This window comes from Lepidochelys kempii, chromosome 5 (assembly GCF_965140285.1).
Source record: "Lepidochelys kempii isolate rLepKem1 chromosome 5, rLepKem1.hap1, whole genome shotgun sequence".
NCBI classification, from domain to species: Eukaryota; Metazoa; Chordata; order Testudines; family Cheloniidae; genus Lepidochelys; species Lepidochelys kempii.
Window position 1 is genome coordinate 31601783 of NC_136384.1, and position 17071 is coordinate 31618853.

The following is a 17071-nucleotide window of genomic DNA, read 5'->3' on the forward strand; positions in this document are numbered from 1 at the left end:
GAATACACACCAACAACATGAGCATTAGTGTAGTCCTATCAGATGCAAATCAATGAATGATAAACTCTACTGATTAAAATAAAATGTACTATGGTTCAGTTTTGCTTCCAATCCACCCTTAATCAGGTTGAATGAGTATAAGGTGACAGGTTTTAGAGTGGTAGCCGTGTTAGTCTGTCCTTTCTGAGTATAAGGTGTAGCTCAGCAGTGGCAAAATCAGGCCCTAAATCCTAAAATTAGGGACACTTTTTCCATACATGAGCAGATTAATGGAATTTCAGTGCTTCTTTAAGTGTTTCTCCAGAATCTTGTAAAATCCTCCAGAACACACATTATATGAAAAAATAATTCATAATAAGACTCGAGGCAGCGGACCCATGTGAGGCCCTGTGTTGCATCCCTATACGTGTTCAGTGGTTCTGAGCAAGGGATATATCCAGACAGAATTTGGCCCATTGTTAAAAAAATTTAGGTGAAATCCTGACTCCACTGAAATCAATGGGAGTTTTGCAATGACTTAAGTCAGGATTTGACCTTAGTAATATGAGATACAAAATCATTTAAATATGAATGAAGAATGTATCTGTGTCGGGAGATATCGAATCATGATGCACATTAAGGCATCGTTTATAAATACAACCATTCATTCTTCTTAAGTATTATTACAGAAACCTGCAGTTTATTGGGGTAGTATTATTAAGTATTATTTAGTATCTTGCTCCTATTCAAATTATTGGAAAAAACTCCCACTGACTTGACTGATGCAGAATCAAGCCTTTGGTTTCCTGCCACTTCAGAAAGTTTTAATTAAAAATATGCTTGCTTGAAATAGGTTTCAGAGTAACAGCCGTGTTAGTCTGTATTCGCAAAAAGAAAAGGAGTGCTTGAAATAGGTATCAAACTGCATAAAAGTTTGGATGTATATCACATGGGATTAGCAAAATATAGTGAGATAATGTTATAACGTTGAAAAATATGACAGAATATCCAAAACTCTTTTGGATTGGACCCAGGCACAGTCAAAACTGCATTAAAAATAAACTTCAGTTTCAAATATTTGTATTTGAAAAAGTGGGACATTTTAATGGCACTAGCTTATTAGTTTAAGAGCTTTAGCAAAAATTAGAATATTTTGGAATACAATTTTCCTTTATCCTGCACAGAAGATATTGCATACTGGGAAATGTTCTCATAATATTCTGAGTCCTCCTCCTTTCTAAAGTTATTGTGTGTCCATAATTACTCATTGTTTGCAGGGTTGTTGTAGCCGTGTTGGTCCCAGGATAAAAGAGAAACAAGGTGGGTGAGGTAATATCTTTTATTAGACCAACTTCTATCAGTGAAAGTGACAAGCTTTTGCTCTGTGTAAGCTATAAAGCTGGTCTCTTTTATGAGCAGAAGTTGGTCCAATAAAAGATATTACCTCACCCACCTTTTCTCTATAATCACTCATGTTTTTCTAATATCAGCTGTATATTAATTTGGAAGTTATGAAAAGGAAAAATGGCAGACAATCTGCACTTTATGATAAAACAAGACATGCTTGGTTATAAACATATCAGATCAGATCAAATATTCATTTTTATATATTTTGTTCAATTTATTAATAATCTTTTTATATATATTTATGGCTTTGAGCAAAGACAAAAGAAAAAAATCTAACTCGTCCCTGATCATACAGTCATTGAAAGAATCAGTTAAACTATTGTCTTCCCAGCAGCAGTAAGATCCAACCTTTTCATTAATACACTTCATCCTGTACAGATGTGAGATTCCATACATATGGGCTTATTTATGTACAGAGAAAATAGGTCAATTCTGGAACTAGCAATGAACATTTATATTACAGGAATGTGAGTCATTTGTTTCTTAACCTAAGTATATATACATTCATACATATATATATATAATGTATATAATTGTATACCCTGTACCATTTTTATTGAATTAACATACAAATCCTAGATTTTGTCCACTCGATTACAAAGTCATTAAAAAGATTTTTTTATGGTTTCACTGAAAGACCACATGAATTAATGTTTCTTCATAGTGCTTAAAATAAAATTATATATATATATATAAAAATATTTCACTACTAACCCCATTATACCTATTAAATGTAAACCTTAAATAGTGTCAAGGATCAGAATATGATCTTAATAAATTGGATCTAATTCATTATAAGTATTAAAATAAAATAAGGGACATTGTACTGATAAATAAATGGTCTTGCAGCGTATCCATAATGCTTCAAACATTTTTAACAATTGCTTCCTTGTACACTATTCCTGACCACTCCAATTAATAATGTCAGCAGCATGTTAATGGGATAATTACATTGATTTGTACTGGTGAGTGGGAGTTGGCAAAAATTGTAAAAAGTTTTATTTTTTTTCAGCTTGATGTACCCAGTTAAGTAAAAAGGCGTAACAGGCAGCATGGGTTCAAGCTCTGTTAGCCTTAGACCATTTACTTGGCTCTCATGTATATCTGAATGTACTGCAATACGTAGTTTGTGATGTTATTTAATTCTACCTCTGATCATTAAGGCCAGCATTAATGGCAAAAACTCCTCCTCTGAATTCATTCCTTTCACATGGTTGGCTTGCTTTTTCTTAAGAAATATGATATATGTTTTGTATTATAGTTCATAATGCTGTTTTATCAATAATAGTTGAATTATGACATATTCCGTTTCAATTTCTATTTTACTGTGACACGTCAGGCACAAATGATTATTAAAGAACTTCTTTTGTGGAGATGCTGTCGAATCACAAGATAATGTGAAGATCTGAGCAAACGAAAGAAAATGTTCACAAAACAGTATGCTTTAACCCTGCTTTCTGTCACCCTTTCCCTTCTATTTTTAAAGACTTTAAAAAAATAAACTTCATATCTATGGGCTATGTTTGACACTACATGCCATAGGATATACTATCCATTTAATTACGATATACACAGACCAAATCGTGCAATCCCAGACAGACTTGATGCTATATTCTATTTATTTCTTTTAAATTAACACCACAGTCAACTACAAAACTACAGTGAAGACACAGAAAGCACCTGAAAGTCTAAATTAAGCTGTGGTTTACGAATAATCCTTTAAATGAAAAACCTCACTTCTAGCCTTAAAACAGAGATTCAGAGTCAGCATTATAGGAAATTTTAAGGTAGACACAATTAATGAATGCTTATCATTTTCTAAAGCCAAAAAGTTACTGTAAGCCTTTTCCTACAAGGGCTGACCGAACCTATATTTTTGTGGTTTTTTGTTTTTTTACAAAAGCATGCATGGACTATTTTCAGATGCTGTTTAGGGAAAGGAAGAAAAGTGATGGCATTGGTGAAGTACAAGCACTTTGCAGGATCAAGCGTACAATTTTGCATAAAAACAGTGCATGTAAAAGTAATATTGCCATTGCATTACAATTTAACAGTTGTGTTGCTCTTAAATTTAATAAATTTTAAAACTGTAAAGTTATGAAGTGAAGAGCTGAAACTAAATTTCTAAACAAAGACCTTGCAATGATACACCACACAGCAGCTATTTTTGTTTGGGTCTAAAAAGTTTTTTACAATGACAATATTTATAGTTTTCATCAAAGTCTTCTGCAATATGAAGATAGAAGTCCACCCAGTTTTCTGAAATCACAGAATGATTTACATGTTTTGAGATTACAATTATCCAGAGCAATGGTAATGCTAGTTCTTCTACTGCATACGGCTGGAGTATATTTCTTCTTCAATCTAATTGTCAATGGAAAGCACTAAAATGAAATTTGGACCAATAAAATGGGAGATTATGATTGATTTTCCATGATAAATGATTTACAATTTTTATACAGAAATGCAATTAATGAAAGTTAAAAGTTATTATTCAATAGGTGCTATTTCCTAGCTAGTTTGAGGGGTGTTTTTTTTAAGTTTATTTCCTGGAATAAATAATACGGTCATTTAACATATAAAGTGTATTATCATTGGGTTATTTTTGTCCCCCCTCCCTTTCCCCCCGCCATTGAAATAGGACATCTCTTCAGAAGTAGAGAAATATGCTAGATTAATTTTAAAGTAACACACATTAAAAACAAATAATATTACAACAAAATCTAGGCTCCTTTAATGAAAAAAGACAAATTCTAACCAAGTCTTTTAAATGCCTTTTTGGATCTATACGTTGTATTCGTTATGAAGGGCAGAGCTGTCTAAAATATTTTGTTTCATAGTAGGCTGCCAGGGTCTATCAGGAAATAGGCTAAAATAGTTTCTGGGATGTTTTCAGTTCATTACAATGTCTCTGCTTTTCACAGTTAACAAGGATCATAAGTTTGAAGCAAATCGCGGTTTGTCTCCTTCTTGGTCTGTGTTTAAGACTGTGGAAGAATCCCTTTGTAGAACAGCTGTTGGCGGCGGGGCCCCTCGGTTAGGAGGAATTGCTCCTGAAGACATCTGACGGAAGAGAGCAACTCTCTGAGGGACAGTGCCTCTGCTCCCAACCTGCATACCTGGACCTTGGATACTAGAGACAGGTTGTGGAATTGAGGCGAGAGACTCTCCCACTGTTGGATGAGGTCTAGAAACGAAAGTGGAAATCTCATGGGGCAAAGAAGGCTGTGAGGCAGAGAGAGGCCTCACCTCTCTTGTCAGGTTAGTGTTGTGAAGGGCTTGTGTACTCTTGTGAACTTCATTTTTCTGTGATGAACTAGGTGTCTGCTGCTGCTGCATCAGTGACAACTGTGAAGAAGTTGGGGATGCATACTGAAAAGTTCGACCTGCCAGAGGGCTCTGAACTGGCGGACTACAGACTGCAGTAGTATAAGAGCAAGGAGAGAGAACGACAGCTTGCTGGGGCACCTGCGTGCTTGGTGTTGGAGAATGCAAGTTTCCATGAGATAGGCTGGTCACAGTATACACAGGAGGAGACTGTGTCCTGATTCGCGATGATGATGCCGTGGTTGAAGAGCTAGAATTCAGTGCTGGCATTTGCTGTAGACTAACTGGGACAATAGCCTGCACCATCTCTCTGTCATGTTTTACTATCTGCTTCAAGATCTCATTCTCCTGATTGTTGAAAACTCCAGTATTGAGATCTTTCTGGAACTTCTGCAGGAGAAGCGAATTCTTCTTTCCTTTAGAAAGAAAGAGGTACAAGAGCAGATGGGTTAGCAGGTCTGGTGCCCAGTAACAGATTCTCACACTCACAGTGTGAGTGCATGCAAGGTGTATTAAGACCGTGATAAAACACAAAGTCCATTGTCAGTCATGCAGTACAGCTCAAGTTCTGGGTGTCAGACAGCCTACGTAGTAGTGCTGTAATGATCTTCCTAGGGGGTGAGGGATGAAAGAATTCTTCTTTCCTAGCTGTGGAGCAGTGCTGAACCACTCTTGGGGTACTTCTGCAGTAGCTCTCATACTGCACACACAACCCAGACCAGCTGACTCTGCTACACACCCCACATGCTCTGTAGCTAAACTGCCTGCCTTAACAACACCGTACACTGAGAGAGATGTGAACTTTCTGCATCAGCATGGTACCTCTTTACTTATAATGCACCATTATTATTAAAATTATTTTCAACACGTAACCATGACAATTTACTGAACAACAGGGGGTGGGAAAAGCGACTAGACTAAGTGTAAAAAATTAATCTCTCTCTTTATCAAGCTGTCCTAATTTCCTGAATACTAAACTGTTACATAAGTTATAAATATATCTGCTATTTAGCACATTTCTTGGAACTAATTATTAGACATTTGTAACTAGTGACTACCAGACTCAGAGAAGTAATCTCTAAATATCTGTGACCTAATATGACTCATTGCTTATGTGGTACCTGGTTGTGTAATAATCACTGTAAATTAAATACCTGGGATCTCTCACAAGTTATGGTTTGACTAGTGTTTTGCCCATCTGTGAAGGTACAGGCAGGCAGTATTTCTCAGTGTATCAATTGAATCAGACATACAGGAATAACAATTCCAACTAAATTGATCTTATTTTTTATATGAGAATTTGTACTATTTTTGTCATCTGAAGATTTCCTATTAATAGAAACTCTATTAAATGCTACCATTAATAATATTTATTATTTGTTAAGCACTGACCACATGCATAGTTCTGTGCAAGGACATAATCAAAGATATGATCCCAGAACGAAAGAGCTTGCAGCATCTTGATTTACTAACTCAGTGCACCACATTCTCAAAAGCTAATCTCCTTTTTTATGTCTGCAAAATGTTTGCACAAATATTTTTAAATGTATTTGCTAAATAAATGTTAGCAAAGGTCTGTTATAAATATTGAATTCTTTGCCTGTTTTTCATAGTAAATATTTTAAGCTGTGTACACCTTCTTGTGCCCCTATGACTAACATACTTCAAGCTCCCTACAATCGCAACTTGAAGAAACTGCTAAAACTAAACCACTTTGGTGAAGTGTTTAAACTCTAATGCCAACCCTACTGAGTGAAAATTCTGTCTGTCTGTTCTGTTAGGGTCTGATCCTGGAAGGTACTTGTGGGAGTTCAAGGTGTCCAGCATCTTGCAGGAGTTACAGATTTTAAAGTGAGAAAGAACCACTGTGATGATCTAGTCTGACCTCCTGCATAACAAAGGTCAAATAACTTCTGTATTAAGCCCACAATCACTAGCTGAACTAGAGCATAACTTTGAGAAACAAACCCAATCTTGATTTAAAGATTTCAAGTGGTGGAGACTCTACCTCATCACTTTGTCTTTCACTTGGACATCTTAGACCTGATTTTCTGAACATCAGCAGATTCCAGCGATTTCAATTCAAGTTGCAGATGCTCAGCACCTTTGGAAATCAAATCCATAGCAACCAGCTTGTGAGGTAAATGAGGGCTTCAAGCAAAGCACAGAGTGGCTTCAACTCCCATTGGCTTCTGTGGGTGTTGAAAGCACTCAGCTCCTCTCAGCATTGGTTTCTTTGACTATAAACTATATGGGGCAGGGAAATATTATCTATTTTTCACTAACCTAAATCACTGAACAATGTGGTGCACATTAACAGCACTATGCATGATTAATAAATAATAATCTTGATACTTAAGGTATAGAAAATAAACCCCAGACTAAAATAAAATCTTTTTTCGTATTTAAAAATAACCTTGCAGAACTTCTTGTCTTACCACATTTCTTATTCATAAGTCAACAGAACATTTCCTGCAGTGGAAAAGTAAGGTAATTTTTTAAAAAAGGGTTTAATTTTGGAATATTAGATTTCCACTCAGAAAAAAATTAATATTTTAAGAATAAAGTCAAATATAAAAAAAAACAATACCTATTCTGTCTAGTCTGTCAATGGCCACCGTTTCAAAGGCCCTCCTCATCATGGGGTACTCCTCCAGAACCTCGTTGAAATTGTCCACGGAGAGGGAATAGAGACGGCAGTATGTATCGGCTCTGACACTGGCAGTGCGGCGGCCCTTAGTCAAAAGGCAAATCTCTGGGGAAAGGGAAACAACACACACACACACACACACACACACACACAGGAAATGAAAAAGTCAGTGAACCATGTGAAACTTCACAGCTAGAAAGGGATTTAGTGCTAACAAATAATAATTCTGTACACAGCACCGATTTCGCTGCCGCTGCACATCAAGATTCCAGGGGTAATTCTGAAAGAGTCTGGTTCTCTTCAATAAACTGAAGGAAATCAATTTGGTTTAAAGGCTATGGTTTCGGCTTATTTTTTCTAAATACATACACATAACAATTAGTTAAACTTTTAAATGATTCTTCTTAAGATGCCTGAAATAATCTATCCAGTTTCAAACTTATTTTGCGGATCTGACTCATCCAAGTAGTTCTGTTGATTTCAGTAGGCATATTCAGGTGAGTGGAGGGACTGGGTCAATATTTCAACAAGTTTGCTAACACAATTTTAATGCTTATAATTAAAATAATATTAATATAACAATAAATTATAATGTTATAATACATAATATTAATAACAGTTATAAGAGATACAACTTTCTAATATTAACATAGGGAAACATTTGGGATATTAATTAACATTTTACTACTTTCCCTCTTAAGGCTATATTGTACATCTAAAGCATCTGTGATAGTAGATTCATACTGGATAATAAAAGCCTCAGACCTACAACTGGCTCCACATGGGTAGACCCCTGAATCCACATGCATGCAGTTGTTTGATAAGGGCCAAAGTTACCTTCAGACACCATACCTGTGCAAGAACATAACAGGGCCCAGCTCAGGCAAGGCTCCCCATTGAAGTCACCAAACGTGTCCAGTACACACATGAGTATAGATATTACTCTCACATACGTTAATGCTTTAAATTGACACTATAGTAGAATATTGTTAATTTGTAATTTGCTAATATTCACAGCCCATCATTTGCTTGCCCCAATCTTTTCCCATTGCTCAATGAAGATGTGTTAGTGAAGTTTTGTATTACATAATGTGTAATGCCACAGAACATTAACTACTACATATTATATAGCGCTAATCAGGAATTTTTTGCCAGAAAGTCTAAACCGGAAGTATTCGTGGGAAAGGGTCAGCGTGGACAAATTTCCTGGTTTAAATTTTTTTTGAAACAAAAAGTTCTGCTTTTTGGGTCAAAACGTCTTTTTGTTTCAAAATTTAAATAAATTTACAGTAAAGAAATGTAAAATAAAAAGATTGAAAGTGAAACAAAACATTTAAAAATTATCAAAATGAAACATTTCAGCTGAGCTCTTCTGACTTGTTCAGGGATTTCTGGTTCGCAAAAAATGTCAAGGTTTTTACTGTGTCCTATTTCAGGACAAGAAAAAAATTTGAAATCTCAAAACACTCACATTATGGGAAAACTGTTTCCTGCCCAGCTATAGTATCATAACAAATGCTAAAACTAAATTACAAATAGATGAACAAATGGATGAACAAAGCACATTGGGTAGGGTGACCATATTTCCCAATGCTGAATACTGGACACCTGGTAAAACTACTCGTATTCAAGAGAGTTTGACAGCAATCAATCAGAACTATGCAGTACAAACAAGTCAAATTAATATATCAAGTTGACTGAGCCCCTGTTAAAAAGAAATACTGCATAGTTGGATTCTTTTTATTTACCTTATCTTTAAGACTTTAGGGTTCACACAGGGAGGGGTGACACACACACACAGACAGAGGTGAAACACACCCATACACCTCTCTCACACACAGGGGGGAATGGCTAACTGAGCCTCCCCTCCCTGCCCAGCGCTCTCCACCCTCCATACTGGGCTGGGCCCCTGGGATGGACCTGCCTCTCCTGATACCTAGTGCCGCCTCTTCCTGAGGCAACACATGGGGAATTGGGGCACATGTCCCCCCTCCCCAGATTTCTGCCAGGGTTCACACCAGAATGTGGCCAGCAGCAGCCTTTCGGCACTTTGTGGGAGAGCAGGGACGGGAGCTGCTTCCAGTCACTGGGGGGTAGGGTGCGAGGGATGACCTGTCTTTGCAGAGCTCATCTCTTCCCCCTGCCTCCATCCCCTGTATCTGGAAGCAGCTTTTCCCTTTCTGCTCACACTGTGTCAAACTGCAGCTAACACCTCCAGGCTGCTGCTGGCCATGGACCTAATCCAGCCACCTCCTGTCCCCTGGCTACAGCGAGGCCAGGAAGGGGTTAAACTCTAAGGATGCATTGTGCACCGGGGCACAGTGAACCTGACTCCAGGGGCTTCAGCAAACCTAGCCAGAGAGGTGGCTCAGCAGGGGAGGGTGCCTAGGGGTCAAAGCAGCCCCATGCTCCCTGGGGGCAGGACCCAGAGCGGGCGAGGGGTGGGGGGGGAATAGGGTGCTAAGCTTCTGCCCAGGGGGTTACTGTGGATCCTGCAGGTTCAGGGGGTGAACAGGCTGGAAATTGCTTCCCCCCCACTCCAGAGCTTAGCTGAGGGGTGGAGAGGCTACCCTGTGCCAATGCAGTGCGGGGCTTTAGCAGACGCAGGGCTCGGCTCCTCCTGGCCAGCACCCCAGGCCGGAGGGTCTTGGGCTTTCCTGGGTCGCTGACCCAGCCAGAGGCAGTGGGGGGAAGAAAGGAGCCTGCCATCCAGGCTGTTGGTGAGCTAAGTGCTCCAATAAGGGGCTGCTTCTCCACACAGCACTGGGAGCATGACGGGATATGGAGGAGCAGCAGGGATGCAGGGGTGAATGGGCAAAGCAGGGAGAAGACAGTGAGAGGGGGAGCACGTAAATGGCAGATGGGTGAGCAGCAAAGGTGACACTTATTCCTACATCATGCCCATAATTTCTGGTTGAGCTAGAGCATATCTTTTAAAAAAGACCTTCAATTCTGATCTCAAGTCTTCAAGTGATAGATAATAATGGTAAAAGAATCAGTGGTTTAGGTAAGGATTGAGAAATACCTTGGAATATCAGGAAATACCAGGATGGAGGAGAAAGAGCCCCTAAGAAAATATCAGAGAGGGCTCCATATTTTCAAATCATAGAATATCAGGGTTGGAAGGGACCACAGGAGGTCATCTAGTCCAACCCCCGCTCAAAGCAGGACCAATCCCCAACTAAATCATCCCAGCCAGGGCTTTTTCAAGCCTGACCTTAAAAACCTCTAAGGAAGGAAATTCCACCACATCCCTAGGTAACCCATTCCAGTGCTTCAATGAAGCTGAACTTTTTCATTCCAAAACTCAAACTACAACATTATTCTGAAATTAATGTGTACATCTCTGGAGTTGTGAAGGGCATTTCTAGCAACATCTCCTGATATGTTCAAATTCTAATAGCGATTATAAATACACTATGTTGCTCAGGTGTAAGGATTTCATTTCACTACATCATCAAGTACCAGTTGCAACCTAGTCATGACAATTTTGTAATTCATTTTATTTTTTATTTTTACATTTGAATAAGTTCTCTCTTGTCAACTATTACTCCAGAAAAAGCTCTTGGACATAATGAAACAGATAAAATATGAAATCTCATTGTACTTCGACTTTGCACAAGGAAAAGGACTAGAACACAAAGCATTTTAAGTTGCCCGTCAACCACCATGCTGCTTTTGAAAGACCTGCACTATTTCACGCAAATGGATCAATATATTTTATGTCGAGGATACAGGAATGAAACCCACAATGTTGTATTTTAAATCTGTCTCATAGGTGTCAAATATAATAGCAAATATGCACCATGTCCAGTGCCTAATAGTTAAGACACTTCTTGATACTGAACTAGTTTAAAAAGGCTATCAAATGTAAACAATAGTGGAGAAAATATCTGTAAATAGCGCAAAGAAGCAGAGGTGTCCTTTATTATAAAAGGAAAGAAGCTGTGACCCACTACACACTCATATTCTCATCTGTGGCTGGCATGGTACATTGCCATCCTTTTGACACTGTGAAAGTGTCAAACACTTTTATTTTTCCTCCTCAAGCTTAACTATTTCTTCAGTTCCAATTAATGATTTTAGGTGATAGACTGCAATGAATCTGTAATTCAACTCTTATGTAGGTTTATTTTACTAAAAACACAATCTGTTTGGACAATTGTTCCCTGGAACATTACAAAACAAATGCTAATCACAGTCCTAATGAGAAATGGCTTTTGAAAGCACTAAACAATGCTACAGGCATCAGTTTATTTTTATAGCCCATCTTTTACATAACTGTGATTAACTCAGCAATTTAATTATATGGGAAAATCACGACTTGTACTTCGCTATCATGAGACTGCTTCACAGATGGCACCATACAACTCAAAAGTATACGGAAAGTGGATCAATTACAATGCACACGTACCTTTTAAAAAGTCAAAGCAACATATGTAGTAATAACAATTTTCAGATAAAAATGTTTTGAGGATTATGGGCATTAATATTGACTATCTGTAATATTAAAACATAAGAACAACAATCCCAGTAAGAGGCTAAATGAGTTGTGCTCATCAGTTATCTTCCTACATGTCAGTATTTAAATAAGTATGTCTATTTTCAGACTTCTACACAATATACATTTCCAAAGAAGCCTGTACAAACAAAAGAACATCTATATCTCCACCATGTAAAACTAAGTGGAAAATATGTGGAATTACAAATCTAGGTCTGCAAGCAGAATTTCCTGAAATAATGCATAAATGCAACAGACTTTCTGGACAGGCACGTCTAGATGCCCAAATGATACAGCTAAGAAAAATTAAATAGGGATGAAATAAATGAGTTGGCCCATATTAAATGACTTCTTAGTAGTCTGGATTAGCACAGGGAAGACCTTTGCAAGGAGCAGAGAGTAGAAAAATAATAAGAGAGTAAGGGGCAAACTGACTCCTAAAAATAGCCAGTGCTAGCTAGCAGTGGCTAAAAGGGTAAGTTACTGACCTGTAACTGAAGGTTCTTTGAGATGTATGGTCCCACTGTGGTTTATGCATGTGCACTATGTGCCCAGAGCCGGATAATTTGAAAGCAATGTCTGGTGGTCTGTGCACGCACCCTGGCTCACCTTGTGTCTCCATCCAAGGGAACAAAAAAAAAGAGTGGACTGACCGCCTCTACAGTTCCTTCTCTACCACAAATTAGATAGAGCTGAAGCAGAGGGGAAAGAAAGAGGATAGTAGACTACAGATTGAAACTAAACATCTCAAAGACCCTCCAGTTTCAGGTCAGTAACTTCCTTTTCTTCTTTGAGTGATGTCCCTATTGTACCCCACTGTGGGTGACTCAAAAGCAGTACCTAAGGAGGAGGGCGTGAGGATGTAGACGGAAGGGCTGAGAACTGCCATCCCAAAGGAGGCATCAGCAGAGGAGTCCCACACTGGGACATGTTTTGCAAACTGGTGAACGGAGTCCCATGTGGCTGTCTTACAGATCTCAAGGAGGGGAACATCCTTAAATGATGCCATTGTTGTAGTTTGTGTTCTGGTGGAATGAGCTCTTTCCCCATTGAAGGGAGTGGGGGGTTCAACAGCTGATAGCAGAGTAGAATGCAGCCAGAGATCCATTTGGAGATTCTCTAGGTCAGTGGTTCTTAACCTATTTACGATTGTGGGCTGCATACACAGCTCTCTATGTGTTATATGGGCTGCATCCACACACTATACATACTACCTGTACATCTAAAAAAACATAAGGTTTAGTATTTGTTATATGACAGCAATATGATTCAAATTGATACAGTACCTTTCATTTCAACCCAGGCATATGTCTACCAAGAGCATTTTAAATTAGCAAAATAAGTGAAAACATCACTGTTACAATTATTAATTTATGTAAGGGTGGCATGGCATGGTATATTGTACCTACTGCTCTAGGTGGAGATGGCGTGCCCCCTAATTCTTTCTGCTACAGCAACAAATAGTCTTGGGGAAATCCTGATTGGTTTTGTTCTTTTCAGGTAAAATACAAAGGCCCGCTGAACACTGAAGGAATGGAGTCTTAATTTCTCTGCAGAAAACTGTGTACAGTTTTGGGAAGAGCATGGTAAGTGAATTGATTGGTTAAGGTGAAATTCTGAAAATACTTTAGGGGTGAATTTGAGATGTAGAAGCAAAGAAACCTTGTTCTTATGGAATATAGCGTAAGGAGGATCTGCCATCATTGCTTCATGCTTGTCAACCAACCCTTCTAGCTGAGGTGATGGCTACAAGGAAAGTGATCTTCATGGAAAGGAGAGACATGGAGCAAGATGCTAAAGATTCAAAGGGAGGGCCTTGTGAGTACCAAGAGAACAAGGTTAAAGTACCTCTGGGGAGTAGGCTTCTGAATAGGTGGAAAGGTTCTGATTAGTCCTTTTGCAAAATCTATTGTCAGTGGATGTGCAAAGACTGAGTAGTTCTCAGAAGGGGATGGTATGCACTACTTGCTGCCAAGCAGACTCAGAAGGAGTTGATGGACAATCCTGATGTCTTCAAAGAGAGGATATAGTCCTAGATGAGAGGTATATCTGCAGTTTCTGGGAGAATGCCTCTTTGATGTGCTCAAGAAGAAAAATGCCTCCATTTAGATATGTAACATCTTTTAGCAGAGTCCTTTCTACTATTAGCAAGGTTGTCTCACATGGTTGTGGAGCATGAACATTCTAAGATGGATGCCCATCCAAATACCAATCCCTGAGGTGGAGTGAATGTGGATCAGGGTGCTTGATCTTGCCATTCCACTGAGTCAGGAGTTTGGGAAACACTGGGAGGAAGATAGGTGGGCGAGGTGACATGAATAGGAGGTTGGGAAACCAAAACTGCCTGGACCAGAAGTGGGCCATCAGGATGACTCTGTCCTGCTGGATTTTGTGTAGAACCCGTGGCAGGAGCAGTAGTGAAGGGAAGGTACTGTTGAACTGATCTGACCAAGGAAGAAGCAGAGTGTCACCCTGTGAGTGGTGACCTAGGGCGCCTCTGGAGCAATATGTGAGGCATTTCCTGTTTTCTTGAGAGGTGAACAGATCCCGAGTTGGGGTTCCCCATAGGGTGAAAGTATTGCAGGATGCCAAGTCATAGAGCTCCTACTTGTGGTTGACTGCAAAATATCTGTTAGGTTTCAGAGTAGCAGCCGTGTTAGTCTGTATTCGCTAAAAGAAAAGGAGTACTTGTTGCGCCTTAGAGACGAACCAATTTATTTGAGCATAAGCTTTCGTGAGCTACAGCTCACTTCATCGGATGAAGTGAGCTGTAGCTCAAAAAAGCTTATGCTCAAATAAATTGGTTCGTCTCTAAGGTGCCACAAGTACTCCTTTTCTTTTGCAAATATCTGTTAGGGGCATCTGCATATTTTGCTTCCCTGGAAGGGAGGCTGCTGAGAGGGTGATTCAATTGCTCATGCGCCAGTTCCACAAGCTGACCACTTCTGCACACAGGGAGATGGATCTTGTTCCTTCCTGCTTGTTGATGCAGAAGACAGTCATAACATTGTCTTACATTACAAGGACATGGTGAATATGGATGAATGGAAGAGAGGTCTTGCATGCCTTCCAGAGTGTTGCAACTCCAGTATATTGATATGCATCCTGGACTCTCAAGGTGTCCAAGTGCTATTTGGCTTTTCATGTGGGCTCCCCAACTTAATAGGGATGCGTTTGTTGTAACACTCTGTACCTCAGAATAGCAAACTGGAACCCCCATGTTCACCACTGTTATATGATTATGATGAGGTATCATCTAATAAGTCTTGATTTGTTGAACATTAATATCCTGTTGAATTATGTGTGTTACCATTGAATCTGAAGTTACGAAGTTTTGCTATGTGGGTTACTGACATATGTTGTGAGGTTGGGAAACATCTACAGACAGCCTTTCAGTGGCAACAAAGGAGCACCCAGTAAGACAGATTTACATCAGGATCAACCAGACATGTGTTTATGGACCATTAAGGAGAATCCACTCTCCCAGTGGCCATCCCAGAGACTCCACAGAGAGCGCATGTACGCAATGAAGGTGGCCTAACCCACATCACAGCAAGGATCTTTTTAGCAGCTGAAATAAAGTATAAAAAAGGACAGTGACATAATCACTGGAGCTCGCTCCTCCCCCATCTCAACATCTGGAAAATCATCTGGAAAACAAAGACTTTGAACTGGGGAGATTGATTCCAAGCTGAAAGGGAATACAGCCCATGTATTAAGGACTGTGAGCTGCTTGTAACATCTATTAGGGCGAGAATAACTCTTTGAGTCAAATCTTGCTTAGTCTGTTAAAGTTAGAATTTCTATTTTTATTTCTTTTGTAACCAATTTTTATTTCTACGCCTGCTACTTATAATCACTTAAAATCTATCTTTCTGTAGTTGATAAAACTGTTTTATATTTTACCTAAAACAGTGTGGCTTTGGTTGATGTGCTTGGGGAATTTCAAATGAGGTTAACAAGAGCCACTACTCTTTGTCAGAGTGGCTAACTAATTAATGAGCTTGTATTATCCAAGGGAGTCTTGAGCAGTGTAAAACGGTATAGTGCTGCGGTACAGGGCTGGGATGATTAGCTAGGGCCTCTTTCTGTATGATTCATGAGTGGCTTAGAGAGCATTCATACAATTTAGTATGATACAGTGCCTGGAGGTGTTTGCTATTTGTCACTGGCATAGCATTGTGAGAGACAGCCCAAGCTGGAGGGTGAAGGGGCACAGAGGTCCCACAGTTCCAGTTTGTACCCTGGGGATCCCTTCACGTTTGTAATAATGGTTCTTTCCAGAGAACAAGGGATAAAGGGGATGCCCACACATACCAGGCAAGTATTTGTCCATCATAGCAAGAAATACACTACCTTGGTTATTATAATGAGGTTCATGTAATGGCGATTTTGAAAGTATACTGACTGAAGCCACATTTGAAGGCAATGCAGTTGGAGCCTTGCAAACAGGATGGCCTAGGTGCATGAGGCCATATGACCTAAGAGAATGACCTAAGAGAAATGGACTGGTATTTGAGCGTTGTTTGTAATCTGAGCTATATTTTTCATGGGCTGGAACCTGTCCTGGGTATGTTCTTTCAGTGACAGAATTAAAGGTGGCTGTGATGAAGTCCAGAGATTGCATGGGGATGAGAACTGATTTTTCTGTTTATGCTGACTCCCAGTCAGAAAAGGAGGTGCAGTATCATAGACGTTGGCGCATAGGCTTCCTGGTGGTGATAAGAAGCCAGTCATCGAGGTAGTGGAAGATAATGAGACAATATCATCTGATGTGAGCTGCTAGTACCAAGAATATATTAGTATAGAATCTGAGGGAGGTTGCTATTCAGAAAGGGAGTAGTATAGTGTGCTGAAAATGGTCAGAGCCCACCATAATCTGAGGAAGCATCTGTGAGCGGGGTGAACATCTATGTGAAAGTAGGCGTCTTTCATATCGAGAGCCATAAACCACATGCCCTTTTCTAAAAATGGGATTATAGATGTTAATGTGAACATGCGAAATCTGAGCTTGTGAATGAAGCAGTTGAGATGGCAGAGGTTGAGGACTGGTCTCCAACTGCTCTTCTTTTTGGGTATCAGGAAATAAATCAAGTAAAACCCACTAACTTGGTATTGAGGATGGATATGTTCTATAGCTCCTTGCTGTAATAGGGAGTTCACCTCTTGTTTGAGGATACCCTTGTGAGAGCAGCCCCCAAAGGTTC

General features: G+C 39.3%; 1 protein-coding gene across 3 annotated transcripts in view; it reads right to left on the minus strand.

Moving 5' to 3' along the window:
* Positions 1 to 1575: 1575 nt before the first annotated feature.
* The window catches only part of HCN1 (hyperpolarization activated cyclic nucleotide gated potassium channel 1), a 316103-nt gene continuing 300607 nt past the window's right edge, over positions 1576 to 17071 (minus strand). For 2 of the 3 annotated variants that reach the window (XM_073343906.2, XM_073343905.2), the window contains 2 exons: positions 7304 to 7468; positions 1576 to 5129 (listed from right to left, as the gene is read on the minus strand). In XM_073343906.2, the coding sequence (XP_073200007.1) occupies positions 4321 to 5129; positions 7304 to 7468 (974 nt within the window). In that variant the 3' untranslated portion in view covers positions 1576 to 4320. Of the gene's footprint in view, positions 5130 to 6721; positions 6818 to 7303; positions 7469 to 17071 lie in introns of all 3 variants that reach the window. The other variant, XM_073343907.2, reaches the window with a different exon arrangement.